At 40.4% G+C, this 19,173-nt stretch overlaps 1 protein-coding gene and 1 long non-coding RNA gene across 2 annotated transcripts; both read right to left on the reverse strand.

Moving 5' to 3' along the window:
• Nucleotides 1-2,406: 2,406 nt before the first annotated feature.
• LOC147981618 (uncharacterized) lies at nt 2,407-3,666 on the reverse strand. The gene is made up of 2 exons (XR_015599933.1): nt 3,252-3,666; nt 2,407-2,629 (listed from the first exon to the last, which is right to left on the reverse strand). It is a non-coding gene; the product is annotated as an uncharacterized LOC147981618 (long non-coding RNA).
• Nucleotides 3,667-4,462: 796 nt separating this feature from the next.
• On the reverse strand, nt 4,463-6,383 carry LOC147981619 (uncharacterized). The gene is made up of 3 exons (XM_087516012.1): nt 5,964-6,383; nt 5,421-5,857; nt 4,463-4,609 (listed from the first exon to the last, which is right to left on the reverse strand). Exons 1-3 carry the CDS (start codon nt 5,992-5,994, stop codon nt 4,463-4,465), a joined length of 615 nt encoding a protein of 204 aa, XP_087372138.1. The 5' UTR covers nt 5,995-6,383.
• Between the last annotated feature and the right edge of the window lie 12,790 nt (nt 6,384-19,173).

A 19,173-nucleotide genomic window follows, 5' to 3' on the forward strand; every position in this document is an offset into this window, starting at 1 on the left:
CTTTTGCTACTTCACCTATATGTGTTCCTGATAAAGATTATGAATTCTCTGTTGATCCTGATATAATTACTTTGGTTGAATCTGATCCGTTTTATGGCTATGAGTCTGAAACTGTTGTGGCACATCTTACTAAGTTAAATGATATAGCCGCCTTGTTTACTAATGATGAGAGATCACGTTACTTTTATATACTCAAAATATTTCCATTCTCATTAAAGGGTGATGCTAAGATATGGTTTAATTCTTTTGATCCTGGTTGTGTGCGTAGTCCCCAGGATATGATTTATTACTTCTCTGCTAAATATTTCCCAGCTCTTAAGAAACAAGCTGCTTTGAGGGAAATATACAACTTCGTGCAAATTAAAGAAGAGAGTCTCCCACAAACTTGGGGGAGGCTTCTCAAGTTACTTAATGCTTTGCCTAATCATCCTCTTAAGAAACCTGAAATACTTGATATCTTTTATAATGGACTAACTGATGCTTCCAGAGATTACCTGGATAGTTGTGCTGGTTCTCTTTTCAGGGAAAGAACACTGGATGAAGCTGAAATTCTATTGAATAATATGTTGACAAATGAAAATAATTGGGCACCTCCTGAGCCAGCTCATGAGCCAACTCCCTCTCCAATTACTGAGTCTATTCCTAAACCAACTCCGAAGAAGAGAGGTGTTTTATTTCTTAGTCCCAAAGATATGCAAGAGGCAAAGAAATCTATGAAAGAAAAAGGTATTAAAGCTGAAGACGTTAAGAATTTACCTCCTATTGAAGAAATACATGGTCTTAATATACCGCCTGTTGAAGAAACATATGATCTTAATTCTTTATTTACTGAAGAACCTCCTGATCCCGATATCCCGACACAGGCAGTAAAGGTAAATTCTCTCTATAGATTTGATGAAGGTGATATCCCTCACTATAAGCCTACTAGGCAATGCTTTGATGAGTTTGATAATTTTATTGTCAAACAAGAAAATTTCAATGCTTATTTTGGTAGACAATTGAAATATGATTCCGATATGCTTAAATACTTGGGTGATTATATGGCTAATATTAAAGGTGAACTTAAACTTGTTAGCAAACATGCTTCTATGGTTACCACTCAAGTAGAACAAGTACTTAAGGCTCAAAAAGAAGTGCTAAATGAAATGAATAGTAAGAAAAATGATTATGCTGTTAGAGTGGCTACTAGAACTGGTAGAATGACTCAGGAACCTTTGTATCCTGAAGGCCACCCTAAGAGAATCGAGCAAGATTCTCAGAAAAATAATACTGATGTTCCTAGTTCTTCTAAAAAGAAGAAGAAGAAAAATGATAGAACTATGCAAACTTCTAGTGAACCTATTGCTGAACCACCTGATAATCCAAATGATATTTCTATGTCTGATGCTGAAACACAATCTGGTAATGAACATGAACCTAGTAAAAATATTAATGATGATGTTCATGATGATGCTCAACCTAGTAATGATAATGATGTAGAAATTGAACCTGCTGTTGATCTTGATAACCCACAATCAAAGAATCAACGTTATGATAAAAGAGACTTTGTTGCTAGGAAACATGGTAAAGAAAGGGAACCATGGGTTCAGAAACCATGCCTTTTCCTTCGAAACTATCCAAGAAAAAGGATGATGAGGATTTTGAGCGCTTTGCTGAAATGATTAGGCCTATCTTTTTGCGTATGAGATTAACTGATGTGCTCAAAACAAATCCTTATGCTAAATATATGAAGGATATCATTACTAATAAAAGAAAGATACCGGAAGCTGAAATTTCCACCATGCTTGCTAATTATACTTTTAAGGGTTGAATACCAAAGAAACTTGGAGACCCCGGAGTACCTACACTACAAGAAATATGTCAACTTGTGACCACCACTATTGGTCACTGAATGGTCACAAATTTCCATTTATGACCTTTTTGTGACCAAAAACATAAGGTCAAAAGCTGGCCGTCGTAAACTGGCTATAGCGACCTTTCTTCTGGAATGGTCGCAAACGTTTATGACCAAAATATGTCCACTGTGGCGTTTTGGTCACTAGCAACCTCCCCAAGCCACGTAGGCATCCAGCGTGGCAATCTGACGTGGCACAAGATTCAGCCCGGTCCAATTCGGTTTTCTACATGGGCCTAGCCCATTAATTCAGCCTATTAGTGTTTTTTTCTCATATTAATTTTGGCTAGGTAGATGGGCCAAGCCCAACAATTAAGCCTTCTCATTTTTGGGCCGTGGCCTTTTCCGCTAGAAAGTTTTAGTTTTTTTTAATATAAAAAAGGTCCACTAGTCAAATGGGTCCCAGATGTCAGGTTCAGGTATGTGGGTCCCAGCTAGCAAGTTCATATTCTTCATATTTCAATTTAACAGTAAATAAATAACCAGTATTTAAATTGGCACAAAAAAAACACACACACATAATACTCCAAATATTATCAGCCAGATTCAGTACAGAGCTCCTATTGTACAAATAACATATACTTTACAAGCTCTACACATAATAAGCTCTAACATATACAAGCTCTACAAGCTCTACACGTGATATGGTGCCCTGGTGTTAACCCTGTAGCTCTACAAGTGTCTTCAATCTTCTTCAACATGGAGCTCCTTCGGTAGCAAGCACAAACTGGGCACCTGCATCATCACAGGAAGGCAATTTTAGATCATAAAAACGAATGTTCCAAGCACAGTTTAGACAAAAGAACCAAGTAAATTTGCCCTCAATCATACAAACAAAGTTTAGAGAAAACTAAACATGAACAAGCACTTATTATGCAGGACACATATGTACACATCTCAGGAAAAGCTCGAAAAGAGCAAGGTGTCAGAGCATGATGTTATTGAAAGCATGATTTACAAGTTTGTCTCTGAGACATACGATAGGTGCTTTTCATAGAAGACAGAATAAGTAAAACTATTCATGTTTGCCAACCCAGACTCTAAACGAGACTCTAACCAAGACCGTCCAGAAGTGACCCGAAGAGCGACCCAATATAGTGACTGCTACAGTTCATATTTTGATAGTAAAACTGATGTGTAATCATATAGATAATAAAATACATGGCACAATATCAGTACATCTCCAAAAAGCCAATAAATCTCATAGTACCACAAGGACATGCACCTACAGTACATCCTGCATTGCAGGTTCACATCAACAGCTCATAGCAAGGCTATCAGTTCAACAACACTAATACCACCTCAAGCATCAGCAGTTTAAGAAGAATGAGCACCAAAACAAAAGGGCAGTAGATACCTCTTCAAACTTTTTTTCAAAAATCAGCTCATCCACTTGACCGCTCCAGATATCGTCCATGTGTATTGCTCAGGAAATTATAAATTCTGGTATAGCACACAAGAAAATATCAGAGTAGAAAAGTGGCATAGAAACTACCAAAAAATTCTCATGCTTACTGTTATTGCAAGAAGGCATCGATCAGACTTTGAAGCTAATAATAATTAACATGTACTTATCACTTGTTGGAGTTGGTTCTCTTCAATTAATCAATAGCAGCATGAGCAGAAGCATTAAATCAGCAGCACAAGTGCATACTTATTCAAGCTAGTAGCAGCCCAGCAGGCTAGCAGCAAAAGCATTCAAACAACTAGAGAAGCACAGTACAGCAGCACAAGCATTCAAAGAGCAGCAAGCCAGCAAGCACCATCCATCAGACCGGTAGCTTAATGGAAGAAAAATCTGAAGAATAAAAGATGTATAGGTTGAGGAAAGATGAGAGGATGCTGGGTTGCTTGCGAAGCTATGACTGCGAGGCTAGCAGGCTTGGGCTGTCACATGTCATATCTTATAAACTTAGGCATGTTTATGGTAGATGAACTACAGCTGCTAGGAATAGTAAAGCAAAGATGTACTGCCACTAATCAGCAAAAACATAACATTTTCTCAAAGTTAATTATAGCACATGGATAAAGATGGAAACAAAAAATATTTCTAATCTTGGAACCCAACATAGCAAATCAAAACGAGAGAGGGGCAGAGGTGGCGTGGAGGAGAAAGGACCTTGAGCTGCTGCTCCTCTCCATGGCTGTGTGTCACCCTCCATCTCCTTCCCTGCATCCAGTGAGTTGAGTTCTTCTGCAGAGCACCAAAAAATCATAGCAAACAAAGAGGCGTGGGGAACATCACAAATACATATGTTAGGAAGGGCGTACTGGTGCAATGCTAGCAACTTTGCCTTATTCAAACTTTGATTCAACTCTGAACACATACATTTGACAAGAAAGCTTTGACAGAAAAGACACATTGGAGCAGCAGAGCATCCTTCACACTGTAATGCTAGCAAATGTCCAATTTTCCTTTTGTTTGGTGGTTTATTAATCATCGCGACCATGCTAGCGATCAAGTAGAAGATTAGTTGTGGAGCATGCGTGTATTATTAGCAACGAAAGCAAGGGTCTACACTAGTGAAAGAATAGACAGCAACAGAAACTTTTAGAATCGGAGGAGAATCAGAACGAACTGCTGCGTACCTTCTTCAGGTAACGATTCTCGGCGTCGGTCCTCGGGCTCAAGAGCTCCTTCCTGTCAATTATCTGCGCACAAAGGTTCACACTCGTGGTATCACTTACAGTTTTAAGAACTGAGAAAGCTAACAGCTAAGAAAGCACAACCATGTAAGCTGCAGTTTGAGAGCTAAAGAAAAAACATGTGGCTGTACTGAAGAAAAAGAAAGGTGCTCAAGTTCATGAAAGGTGCTCAACCATGTAAGCTAGCAAAATTTAAAAATGTGACACGCATGGGTTGATAAAATCCTAACACAGCAAGGGTAGTTCTTAAAAATGTTTTGTATCACATACTAGGAGCCTGTGGCTTTCTTGGCGCTGGTACTTGTTAATTAAGACATGAAAAGCAAAGTGCATTTCACTGGATCAGAGTACACTCGCAAAAAGACAGCGGCATGTCAAGTCATGGTGGAATAGGAAACCAAACTTTTTATTACAGTCCACATAAGAGTGAGGTTGCAGGCAGGCTAATTCTCGGCACACCATCAAACATGAAAAGTTAAAAATATTCATCTAAATAACACGGAGTCAAACATTCCCCTCATTTTCTTCATCAGTATGCAGACAACACGAAAGATAACTTATTCTGCTGGGGCTGAATGAAGACTCAAAACTGAATAAACAATGGCATATATGTTCTGCTAATTGAAAAATACAGTCAACCGAAGCTGAACTTGAAGGCCAGTGCAATGTTTGACGCTGTAGATTAAGCTCAATTTATTAATGTAAACATACATTGATGTGAGTTGTGAATGTGGTATCAGAGATCATTACGGTGGACAGTGTAGAATTGAAATCACTAAATGAGACAAACAACTCTGAAACCCCCGTCGTGGGCAAACAATCCACTCTGCAACCCAAGAATCTACCGCGAGATCGCATCTTGGATGAGCAAGAATCGAACCGAAGCAAGCGGGCCAGGTTCCAAACTTTCTCGGACCAGAGCGTCGAGGGGGGAGGAGGGGCGGACGACGGACCTACGGTTCTGGATGGTGTTGCAGGTGATGTCCTGGAGGTGGACGATGGCGCCTTGGCGGAGGGCGCTGGTCTTGACGAGGTGGTTGTGGTTGGTGGAGAGTGTGGACTGCTGGGAGTGGACGCCGCCGGAGAGCAGCATGCGGTAGCGCTCCGACTGGTGGCCGACGTGGTTCTTGGTGGTGACGGTGCGCAGGTCCACCACCTGCAGCACCGGCTGGATGGTCCCCGGCCCGTCCGGCAGCTCCCATATCTCCCTCACCGCCCCCGCCGTCAGCCACGGCGGCCCCTCCATCCCCTCGCCGGCGAGGACGGACCGGATTGGATTGGGTTTGGACAGAGCAACACGGAGAGGGAGATGGTGTCCTGCAGTAGAGAGAGAGAAGCACGAGCGTCTCGAACAGAGGAACAGGAGCCCCAAAACAAATCGGGTCAAACCACACACACACACACACACAGAGAGAGAGGAGACCTTGTTGACGAGCTCCATGGCATCGGAACATCCGAGCCGCAGCGAACTCTCTCCTCGCACGGAAGAACCCGCACGGTCGCGTCGTAGCCGCCCTCTCTTCTTCTCCTGGCGCGCGAGCGATTGGGGGGCGGGAGCAGACGACCTCGAGCACCCTATCGCGTGTCGACGGTGCGAGATTGGATCTGGTAGCGCCAGGGCGAATCTGGCGGCCGCCTGACGTGCTACTCGATCTGGGAGGGAGAGGAGGAGGGTGAAGGGTTTCGCGGTGACGGTGGGGGATAGGGCGGAGCGGGGGAGCGAAGTCGCCAGTGGCGGTGGGTGGGGGCGGCGGCGAGGCGAGGGAGAGACAAGGAGGGAATCGAGCGAGGAAGATAGAGAGTGCGGGTGGGAGACGGGAGGGAGTGCGGGTGTCGAGAGGTGGGAGGGAGACGGCGGTTGGAGGGATCGAGGGGAGCGTCATCGATGGCGGTGGCGAGGAGATGGGGGGAGGAGGGGTGCGATGGGAGGAGGGGATCGATGGGATCTAGGTAGGGTTTGGGTAGGTGGATGCGGGTGGGGTTTTGTTTTTCATTTTCTTTTTTTCTCTGTACATAAATGGATGGATGGATGTGGTATGGAGAGATGGATGGATGGATGGGCGCCATGTCATCAATCCGTGTGACAACGAATTCCACCAATGGGAATAGAGCATATATAATTGTGTTTTTTTGTTTTTCTTCTACTTTTTCACATGAAAAAAATCAAATATTGATCTCATATTGTGCACAAGAGTGCATCTTCAAATGCCAAACAATGTTGCCTAAAAAAGTTTTCATTTTCTTTAGACGAAAACTCAATTTTCCATTTTTTGAGTGCCCAAAATGGGTTTAATTGTGAAGGGCCTACCAAATATTTGTTGCAAAATTGGACCAAATCATTTTTCTAAAATATTAGGTCATATTTAATGCACAATTGACCAAGTGGTTGGGCGTCAAAAACTTTTATCCACCTCTCATGAAAAAGACAAATTCCCGCCGATTCAGCAGGAAGCGGGTCAAATTTGAACTGTAGCTACCTTGTTGTTTGCTCTTTATTTTTTCCAAAAATCATTTCTAGGTACATAAGTATCTATTTAATCAGAGAAACACCAAAAAAATTCCAAGATTCAACCACTTGCTAGGGCCGGTCATGCCCGTCGTTTAGACCGCATTTTGAAACGGGCATAAAAAATTCAAAAAAATTCAAAAAATTGGGAAACCATCGCATTGTGTCATTATATGTGACCAGGTTTCCAGGAAAAATAATAAACTTGTAATACGACAATTATTTTAAAAAAGTGTTCTCTGAAATGAGCTATCACGCGTGAAGATTCAGGGTTTTCAAGCCAAATGATCAATCTTATGGCCACATTCATGGCATAGTTTGTTCAAATGATCTCATATTGTGCACAAGGGTGCATCTTGGAATTCCAAACAATGTTGCCTAAGGGAGTTTTCATTTTCTGTGCACGGAAAATTCATTTTCCATTTTCCGAGTGCCCGAAATGAGTTTTTTTTGTGAAGGACCTACCATATATTTGTTGCAAAATTGGACCAAATCAATTTTCTAAAATACTAGGCCATGTTTAATGCACAATTGGCCAAATGGTTGGGTGTCAAAAGTTTTGATCCACCTCTGGTGAAAAAGACAAATTCCGCCAATTCTGCTGGAAGCGGGTCAAATTTGAACTGCAGCTGCCTCATAGTTTGCTCTTTATTTTTTACAAAAATCATTTCTAGGTAACTAAGTATCTATTTAATCATAGAAACACCAATAAAATTCCAAGATTCAACCACCAGCTAGGAACGGTCATTCCCGCCGTTTTGACCGCATTTTGAAACGGGCATAAAAATTCAAAAAAAAATCAAAAAATTGTGAAACCTTCGCATTGTGTCATTATATGTGGCCAAGTTCCTAGAAAAAATAATAAACTTGTAATACGTCAATTATTTTAAAAAAGTGTTCTCAGAAACGAGCTATCACGTGTGGAGATCAATGGCTTTCAAGCCAAATGATCAATCTTATGGCCACATCCATGGCATAGTTTGTTCAAATGATCTCATATTGTGCACAAGGGTGCATCTTGGAATGGCAAACAATGTTGTCTAAGGAAGTTATCACTTTCTTTGGACGAAAAAACCATTTTCCCTTTTTTGAGTGCCCAAAAGGAGGTTTTTTTTGTGAAGGACCTACCAAATAATTGTTGCAAAATTGGACCAAATCATTTTTATAAAATACTAGGCCATATTTAATGCACAATTGACCAAATGGTTGGGTGTCAAAAGTTTTGATCCACCTCTCATTAAAAAGACAAATTTCCGTCGATTCAGTTGGAAGCGGGTCAAATTTGAACTGTAGCTACCTTGTAGTTTGCTCTTTATTTTTTTAAAAATCATTTCTAGGTACATAAGTATCTATTTAATCATAGAAACACCAAAAAAATTCCAAGATTCAACCACTAGCTAGGAACGGTCATTCCCGCCATTTTGACCGCATTTTGAAACGGGCATAAAAAATTCAAAAAAAATCGAAAAAATTGGGAAACCTTCGCATTGTGTTATTATATGTGGCCAAGTTCCTAGGAAAAATGATAAACTTGTAATACGGCAATTATTTTAAAAAAGTGTTCTCAGAAACGAGCTATCACGTGTGGAGATCAATGACTTTCAAGCCAAATGATCAATTTTATGGCCACATCCATGGCATAGTTTGTTCAAATGATCTCATATTATGCACAAGGGTGCATATTGGAATGGCAAACAATGTTGCCTAAGGAAGTATTCATTTTCGTTGGACGAAAAAACCATTTTCCATTTTTCGAGTGCCCGAAAGGAGGTTTTTTTGTGAAGGAAATACCAAATAATTGTTGCAAAATTGGACCAAATCATTTTTATAAAATACTAGGCCATATTTAATGCACAATTGAAAAAATGGTTGGGTGTAAAAATTTTTGATCCACCTCTCGTGAAAAAGACAAATTTCCGCCGATTCAGCTGAAGCGGGTCAAATTTGAACTGCAGCTGCCTCATAGTTTGCTATTTATTTTTTCCAAAAATCATTTCTAGTTACATAAGGACCTATTTAATCATAAATACATGGTTTGGTGGCTATACGTCAAGGTTGGGCGGTGGCCGAGGGCCCCAACTCTAGAGCGCGTAAACTCGCATGCCCGTCGCGTGGTCACCCCGTGACCGTAATGTTGCCATGTGTTCTGGGCGGCCTAGGCATGTCTAGTGGGTTGGGCACTCCCTAGGTAGGTGCTAGGAAGAAAATTACAACATAAGATTCTCACGAGGAGACCGATCGATGCTCAAACATGAATTAGCAGCCAAGTGTTTGATTAGTGGTACGGGAAATGCACATGGCCAATGGGCGTGAGTTTTGGCTGAGGATGATCATCTACTAAGGATAATGTCTTCACAAATTTTTAGCTCAAAAGGAGGATCCTAGGTGGTGCTTGCTTTGCAAAGTACCACGCTGGACAAAAATATGAATGTTGAAGCTGGGCTCAAAATAATGAATGGAGTGAGCTGAAATTTTGTGGAGGATGGTTATTTGGGCATAGGAAATCATTGTATAAAATTGATACCATTTGGACATGCCAAAGTAGTACTTCCTTCACAATGCTCTTCTATGGACAGAAACTTGGGAAAACTAGTGAGAGAGATTGGATGAATGAAATGAGCTCAAAATTGGTGTAGGTAAGTTACTTAGGTATGTTCATGCGCTGGTAAATTTTTAGATCATTTGGGTAAACCTAGCTAGTACTTACTTCACAAAGCTTCTCTCGAGGTAGAAACTTTGGAAATTTCCCAAGAAAGATTTACTAGGAAAATTGAGCTGAATATTATCATGTGGCAATGATTTGGATATGGAAGAGTGACCGAAAAGTTTGAGGGTAATAGGAGGGGTCTATATAACACTTGCTTTGCAACGTGCCAATTTGGCCATAAAATATAAATTGAACCTGGGCTCACATAGATGATTTTACTGAGCTGAAATTTGGAGGAGGTTGATAATTTGGGCATATGAAGGAACTGTATAAATTTCATGTCATTTAGAGATATAAAAAAGGTACTTCCTTCACAATGCTTCTAGGTGGACAAAAACTTTGGAAATTTGCCGAGGAAGATTTGCTAGGCAAATGGAGCTGAATTTTGTCATGCAGTAATAATTTGGATAGGAAAGAGTGCCCAAAAATTCCAAGGGCAATCAAGAATATATAAATAGCACTTTCTTTATAAAGTGTTGTTGTGAACAGAATAGGAAAATGAATATTGTTGAATTAGTTTTGAACTAGGCAAGGAAGGATTTTTACATATTTGATGAAGATATGCCCCAAAGAATTTATGAGATTTTTTTGGGAATTTTGGGAATGATAGAAATATAGGTGGCTTCACAACCTAGGGCAAAAACTGCCACATGGACATGACACATAGGCAAAACTGATGAGATGGCGCCTAGTCATCACAACCCACCACAATCTACAAGGCTATGACCATCTATATTGGTCATTAACAACTAGAAATAAGGTAGCGGACTAGCACTGTTTGCTTTGTGACCATTTTGTGTAAGGAAATTACGACCTTTCTGACCAAAATGGTCGCAATGGTTTAGGGTTTGGAGCCCCCTGAACAGCTTTTGACCAATTGGTCTAAAATGGTCATAAATTTATGACCAATTCTTCGAGGGTAACTGACAAAAGGTCATAAGTTGACATATTTCTTGTAGTGCTACTATACCTTGCTCCATTAAAAACAATTATATTAAAACTGCTTTATGTGATCTTGGAGCCGGTGTTAGTGTTATGCCTCTCTCTTTATATCGTAGACTTGACTTGAATAAGCTGACACCTACTGAAATATCTTTGCAAATGGCTGATAAATCAACTGCTATACTTGTCGGTATCTGTGAGGATGTGCCTGTTGTGGTTGCAAACGTTACTATTTTAACGGACTTTGTTATTCTTGATATTCCCGAGGATGATAGTATGTCTATTATTCTTGGAAGACCTTTTCTTAATACTGCAGGGGCTGTTATTGATTGCAACAAAGGCAATGTCACTTTTCATGTCAATGGTAATGAGCACACGGTACACTTTCCGAGGAAACAACCTCAAGTTCATAGTATCAATTCTATTGGAAAAATTCCATCGATTATAATTGGAGGTTTTGAATTTCCTCTTCCTACTGTCAAGAAGAAATATGATATACTTATTATTGGGGATGTGCATATCCCCGTTGAGGTAACTTAGTGTTATTTGAAATTTCTCTGGTTTCATGATTATCAGAATGAGTTTGTTAACAAGACTTGATCAACCTTGTTAGTGGATTCTTTTTGATGAGCATGAGATGGATGAAACTAGAAGCACAACCTTTTGTACCCTCTTTATACTTTGTGTTATTTATATTAAATAAAGTAAAAATAATATTTTCTGTCTGTTTCCTGACTTATCCGTGCAATATAAAATTATCCCGAAAATAAAATTCCTCATAATGACATGCCAATTTAATATGATTTTTTTGGGAATATTTGAGGATTTACTGTGCAAAAATTACCGCGGGAGGAGCTGCCACCTGGCCACGAGGGTGGTGGGCGTGCCCCCCTCTAGGGCGCGCCCCCTGCCTCGTGGGCCCACGGTGGCCCTCCTCCACTTATCCCAGCACCCATCTTCTTCCTCTATCTCACACAAACCCGAAAAACCAACTCAAGCACGAGTTCCAGCCACTTTTGTTGTGATTTTCGATCTCCTTGCTCAAAGCACCTCCTGCAAAACTGCTTGGGGAGATTGTTCCTTGGTATGTGACTCCTCCATTGGTCCAATTAGTTTTTGTTCTAGTGCTTTATTCTTTGCAAATTTGTGCTGCATAGGTGACCATGTTCTTGAGCTTGCATGTCAAATTTATATGGTTCCAAGTAGTTCTAATGCTTGATATAGGCTCTAGGCACTTGTAGTAGTAGTTGCTATCAATATTATTGAAGTTTGTTTACTTTTATTTTGAAGTTACTAGAAATTTCAGAATTTTTCAGAGAAAAACAATATGTTTAGGAAGATGTTCCAAGGTGGTTCCTCTAAGAATCAAGGACCCAGGATTGCTATGCGTGATGCTGACGAGGATCCACCAAGAGACGCTCCAGTACAGCCTTGCGAATGGCCGTCAGAAAATTTTATGGACCGAGCGGGAATTAAAGAAGAATTCAAAGCATATTTGTGCAATGCCGGTCTTGAAGATTTTGAGGCTAACAAATGCCCCCAGTATCATGATCTCACAAGTTCATTTGTGAGGAGGTTTGAGTATTCATCTTCGCGTAATTCTCCTTCAGTCATGTTTGATCTTTATGACAAATCTTATAACATGGACCTAGAGGATTTCACTCTTGCATGAAAACTTCCATCATGGGGTAGTGTTAGGGATCCCCCTAAATCTGAATTTAGAAACTTTCTTGCTAGTATAACTGTGGGGGAATCTAGAGATATAACGCAGGCTACCATAGGGATCATTCACTTTCCTACTATACATTATTTTGCTCTCTTCATTGGTAGATGCATAAATGCTAAGGATGAAGCATGTCACATGTGTGTCCCTGATCTTAGCATTCTTAGGAGTGCTGTGTTAGGAGACCAATCTTATCATATGGGAGCCATTGTAGCTCGTAGGTTGCATCATAATAGACATAATGGAGATTTCTTTGGAGGAATTTATGCAACCCGCTTAGCTCATTTTCTTGAGATAGACATTCGTGAGGGTGATGCGGAGTTGCCTCCTGCATATTTAGATTATGACTCTATGGCTTTGCACCAGTTTGTCGAGAGGCCTGAATCGCCTCTCTTATATCGTTTATTTTTGATAAACGACGTGTTTTCTGTATTACTCTCCCTGCTCCTGCCTTCTTTTATTCACAGACAAAAGGAAGATATGTTATTACCAGAGAGGAGGCAGAAGAGTACGAGAGGAGAGCGGAGGAAGCTCGACTCCACGCTGCAGCTCAGCAGGCGATAACTGCTGCACATCAGTATGATCCCAACTATTCCTCCTCATCACAGTACGACCCCAACAACTATTATTATGGATATCCGCTAGGCCAGCCGTGACCATAGACCAACTTAGGCCAAAAGCCTAAGCTTGGGGGAGTATGTATTTCTCACCGACATTACATTTATGTTCACACACACTCATTGCTAGATGTCGGTGCTCATACTTTTTCACTGTAATATCCATGCTAGTTTATGTTCTTTTTCCTGCTTTCTTCTTGTGTGTTTGTTAAACCTTAAGAAAAACCAAAAAAATTAGTAGTAGTTTATTTTTTTGCTGTAGTAGTAATAATTAAAAAGAAAACCCAAAAATATTTCCCGTTCTTCTTTTGCTTGTTGGGAGCTTTCCCGTGTAAATAGTTTTATTTATTTTATTTTCTTTGGGGGTCAGTAGGAGAAGACCATAATTAAATTGTTGAAGTGGCTCTTTTATGCATTATTGATTTAACCAAGCGCCCATATTGCCTTGTCTTCTCCTGTTTATTGAATGCTCGCAGATTCCAGCTTAGTCCAATGCACGTGCACTCTTATTATTATTCACACCGTTCGGTCGTGCAAGTGAAAGACAATTATGATGATATATGATGGACCGACTGAGATGAGAAAAGCCGGTATGAACTCGACCTCTTTTGTTTTTGTAAATATTATGAGTCCCTCGTTCTTGATTCAGCTTATTATGAATAAACATGTTTGCAATGACAATTAGAGATCATAGTTGCTTGTGCCATGCTTGATTAGCTATGAGTTATAATGATTTACCTTGTATGCCCACATGCTATTGAGATGATTATGATGTGGTATGATGGGGTGGTATCCTCTTTTGAATGATTTAAGTGATTTGACTTGGCACATGTTCACGCATGTAGTTGAAACAAAATCAACATAGCCTTCACGATATTTATGTTCATGGTGGATTATATCCTACTCATGCTTGCATCCAATGTTTATTAATTTTAATCCATGTACATGGCTGTTGTCGCTCTCTAGTTGGTCGCTTCCCAGTCTTTTTCTAGCCTTCACCTGTACTAAGCGGGAATACTGCTTATGCATTCAATCCCTTAAACCCCAAAGTTATTCCAGATGAGTCCACTATACCTTCCTATATGCGGTATCTACCCGCCGTTCCATGTAAATTTCTATGTGCCAAACTCTAAACCTTCAAATAAACATTCTGTTTTGTATGCTCGAATAGCTCATGTATCAACAAAGGCTGTCCTTATCTTCCATGTTAGGCGGGTTATTCTCAAGAGGAGTGGACTCCGCTCCTCACTCACGAGAAAATGGCTGGTCACCGGGATGCCCAGTCCCATGCTTTATGCAAACTAAATCAAAATTAATTGCAAACAAAACTCCCCCTGGGACCTGGTGTATGTTGGAGGCACTCGTTGTTTTGAGCAAGCCATGGATTGATGCTTGTTGGTGGAGGGGGAGTATAAACTTTACCATTCTGTTTGGGAACCGCCTATAATGTGTTTAGCATGGAAGATATCACCATCTCTTAGTTGTTACGTTGACAATGAAAGTATACCGCTCAAAATACAATTTATCTCTATTTCAAAACTGAGCCCTGGCACCTCTACAAATCCCTGCTTCCCTCTGCGAAGGGCCTATCCATTTACTTTTATGATGAGCCATCACCCTCTTATTAAAAAGCACTAGCTGGAGAGCACAACCGTCATTTGCATTCATCACTGTTAATTTATATTGGGTATGACTATGATTGGATATCTTTTACCATGAATTACAATGTCTAGTCAGTCCTTGATCTTTAAAGGTGCTCTGCATTTATGTTTTGTGGTCTCAGAAAGGGCTAGCGAGATACCATCCTGTTATATCATATTATGATTGTTTTGAGAAGTGTTGTCATCCGAGATTTATTATTATGACCTGCTATTTGATTATGCTATTGATATGAGTAATTGTGAGACCTGAGAATTATTGCAAATGTGGTTAGTTATGATCTATGCTGAAAACTTGAATGCTGGCTTGACATAGTTACAACAACAAGAGCAAACAGAGTTTGTAAAAGTTTTTTCTTTCTTTCTTTCAGTTTGTCAACTGAATTGCTTGAGGACAAGCAAGGGTTTAAGCTTGGGGGAGTTGATACGTCTCCGTCGTATCTACTTTTCCAAACACTTTTGCCCTTGTTTTGGACTCTAACTTGTATGATTTGAATGGAACTAACCCGGACTGACGTTGTTTTCAGCAAAATTGCCATGGTGTTGTTTTATGTGCAGAAAAAATATATTCTCGGAATGACCTGAAACTCCACGGAACATCTTAGAAAAAACAATAAAAAATCCTCGCCAAAGATGAAGACCATGGGGCCCACACCCTTCTCACGAGGGTGGGGGCGCCCCCCTAGGGCGTGCCCCCCTACCTCGTGGGCCCCCTGGAAACCCTCCGACACCAACTCCAACTCTATATATTTCCTTTCGGAGAGAAAAAAAATCAGAGAGAAGAAATCATCGCGTTTTACGATATGGAGCCGCCGCCAAGCCCTAAAATCTCTCGGGAGGGCTGATCTGGAGTCCGTTCAGGGCTCCGGAGAGGGGGATTCGCCGCTGTCGTCATCATCAACCATCCTCCATCACCAATTTCATGAAGCTCACCGCCGTGCGTGAGTAATTCCATCGTAGGCTTGCTGGACGGTGATGGGTTGGATGAGATTTATCATGTAATCGAGTTAGTTTTGTTAGGGTTTGATCCCTAGTATCCATTATGTTCTGAGATTGATGTTGCTATGACTTTGCTATGCTTAATGCTTGTCACTAGGGCCCGAGTGCCATGATTTCAGATTTGAACCTATTATGTTTTCATGAATATATGTGAGTTCTCTATCCTATCTTGCAAGTCTATAGTCACCTACTATGTGTTATGATCCGGCAACCCCGAAGTGACAATAATCGGGACCACTCCCGGTGATGACCATAGTTTGAGGAGTTCATGTATTCACTATGTGCTAATGCTTTGTTCTGGTTCTCTATTAAAAGGAATCCTTCATATCCTTTAGTTTCCAATAGGACCCCGCTGCCATGGGAGGGTAGGACAAAAGATGTCATGCAAGTTCTTTTCCATAAGCACGTATGACTATATACGAAATACATGCCTACATTACATTGATGAATTGAAGCTAGTTCTGTGTCACCCTATGCTAGAACTAATAATATTTGATTTCCTATTAAATAAAAAATAGAGAAGCTAGTCTACTTTTGTAACCACCAAATCAAAATCGATGGTGCACTAATCAGGTCCAGTCTACTAGGAAAGAAGTACCCATTGCTGGCTGATTGTCTGAACAATTGTAGTTACTACTCCCTCCGTTTCAAAATAGATGACCTAACTTTATACTAACTCTAACTTTGTACCAAAGTTAGTATAAAGTTAGGTCATCTATTTTGAAACGGAGGGAGTATTAGCTAATCAAGTCAGAGTAGGTGGCCGAGAAGCTTCTTGCCGGTGCCCCCAAAAGCAAAGCACATACTTTAGGGAGAAAATCAACTTATAAAGCTCAAAAAGTAAATAAAGACACATGTGAATTGTCTAGTCAATTTTGTTATTGTAAATGTTTACGGGGAAAATTATTTTTTTGGCCAGGCTTATCATCTAAATATTCGCTTATGAGCACTAGTTTTTTTTGTGGCGCCTCAGATCTGTTTCCCTACGAACACTTACAGACATGACAATTTTCATATCTATTTTTCTGGATCTTTTGATAACAGAAAATTATTTTCTGTGGAAGTATGTCGTTGAGAGACATTTGGCAGTTTTCCTTTTCTGATTTTCTTCCCATAGCCTAGAGTTTAGACGCGACTTTCTCTCTTATACGTTCTTTTTCTTCTGTACTAAGCTAGTTGCTGATGACATTACCAGTTAGAATATTTTCACTCCCAAAAGTACTGCTGCAAGCTCCGGCTTCAAGTTTTGGTTAATCCAGGTGTTTCAAGATGCCTCCCATTCCTAATGAACTACAGATGCACTTCCACTAACTTCTTCTAGTTGCCATTCCTCTACTCTCTCGGAAGGCTCTCAACTCAATTATTGTTTATCTAGGAGCTGCTTGCTTGATAAGAACTAATAAATGAGGTGGGAGGAAGACTACAGTAACAAATTGGGTATGCAACTATTGAGCAGGAGAAGGAATTGCATCCTTCCTTATATAAAGGCACGTGCCATAGGCCGAGAGCGTCCTCCTCTTTTCAAAAAATAAATAAAATAAAGGCACATGTACAAGAAAATAAAGTTTAGACATACGTGTGCTTCAACTCAACAGTGGCTGCAGTGACACATCTGACAAAAGTGGATGAAAGATATTTCTTGAACGATATGAATGAGGTGAAAGAAATGAGAAAACTAATTGTTGGCCCAACCTATTACAACTCCAGAAGATAGTAAGTCCAACTTTGCACATGTGAAGCAGCATGTCTGAAAATTTTATCGTTTCTGACCGACCAAGTACCCCAACAGCCCATGATGATAATTTCTAAGGAAATACTGTGGGGCAGCTGCTGAATAGCCAATTGGATATCATCAATAACTGAGATACCTCTGTTCCTATTCGGGATGATCCTGTCCCAACAAAGCAAGGCGAATGGACAATCCCAGAATAAATGCAAGTTTGTTTCCTCAGTATTGTCTGCACAGAGCACACAATTGTAGCTGTCCAAGACCATTGATTTTCTATGAAGTAGATTCCTGGAGTTAACTCTATCATGGAGAAGCAGCCACAAGAAAATCTGGTGCCTCAAACGACAAGTTGTTTTCCAAATATCATGGAACAATGAGTGTACTTTAGAAGGTCCCATCATGTGTGCATACATTTGGATAGAAGAATATCCTCTAGAACAGCCAGTAATAGTCCATCTATCATTTCCTTGCATGTCATTTCTCCCTTGTAAACATTCTTGTAGAGCATTGAACTGCATAAAAGCCTGCTGGGATAAAGGTGTATGAAAATGGGATGCCAAATCTTCAGTGTTCATAATTTGCTGCAGAGAAACATTGTTATTGTTTCTGAAGGAGCTAAGCTCAGGGAATTTGTTAAGGAGTGGCTGGTCCCACCAGCAGTCTGACCAGAAAAGGGTTGTGTTACCAAAATGACCTGAGGAAACAACAAATGCTTTGTAGCGAGGCAACAGTTTGAGCATAGTTTTCCACCAAAAGGAGGCCACCATTCGATCTCCAGGCAATGAGTTGTGGTAGTAAGTTTCCCAAATGATATTCACCCAAGGAATATTCTCTTTGTTAAGGAATTTGTGCACTTGTTTCATGAGCAGAGCCTAGTTGTGCACCTCAATATTTAAGATACCCAAACCCCCATTAGACTTGAGTTGGCAGGCAGTGATCCAAGCAATCAGAACCGTTCCTCTGTCTTGAGAACCATATTTCCTCCAAAAACAGTTTTTGAAATAACTTTGAAGTTGATTAACCACTGTAATTTGAATCTGAAGGGAGCACATGAAATAAATGGGCAGACTGGAGAAGACTGATTTAAGGAGTGTAAGCTTATCATCAGTAGAAAGCAAAGTTAAGTAGCTCAGCAGCCTAGTTTCCACTCTTTTCAGTAGAGGCAGATAATCTTCAACCCTTGGTTTGCTGAGGCTGAGAGGAAGGCCTAAATACCGCAGTGGTAATGTACCAATCTGACATCCCAACAGGTCAGAGAGAAATTGCATCTTGTCCTCAGGAGTATTGATTGAAATCATGGTGGACTTGGCATAATTAACTTTGAGGCTAGTGTATGCAGCAAAGTGAAGCAAAAGGTTCTTGATGTTGTGTAGCTGTGTAGCCTCTGCATTTGCTATCAAAATGGTATCATCAGCATATTGAATAATGGGATAATCTTGGCTGGACGCTGTATCAATGGTGCTGTGATTAGGTCATTTCTTGTTGCCTCATTCAACATTGTTTGTAAGATATCTGCAGCAATGACAAAGATGAGGGGAGATAGAGGGTCTCCTTGTCTTACTCCACATTTGCATAAAAATTTCTTGCCTGGTACCCCATTAAGTAGCACAGAAGAAAATCCAGTACTGTATATCATCTTAATCCACTGAATCCATCGACTTCCAAAACCTTTAGCTTCTAGAATTTCCAAGATGGTATCATGATTAAGCATATCAAATGCCTTCTCAAAGTCCAACTTCAGGAGGATTAGTT

This window comes from Triticum urartu, chromosome 3A (assembly GCF_056163025.1).
Source record: "Triticum urartu cultivar PI428250 chromosome 3A, HENAU_Tu73, whole genome shotgun sequence".
NCBI classification, from domain to species: domain Eukaryota; kingdom Viridiplantae; phylum Streptophyta; class Magnoliopsida; order Poales; family Poaceae; genus Triticum; species Triticum urartu.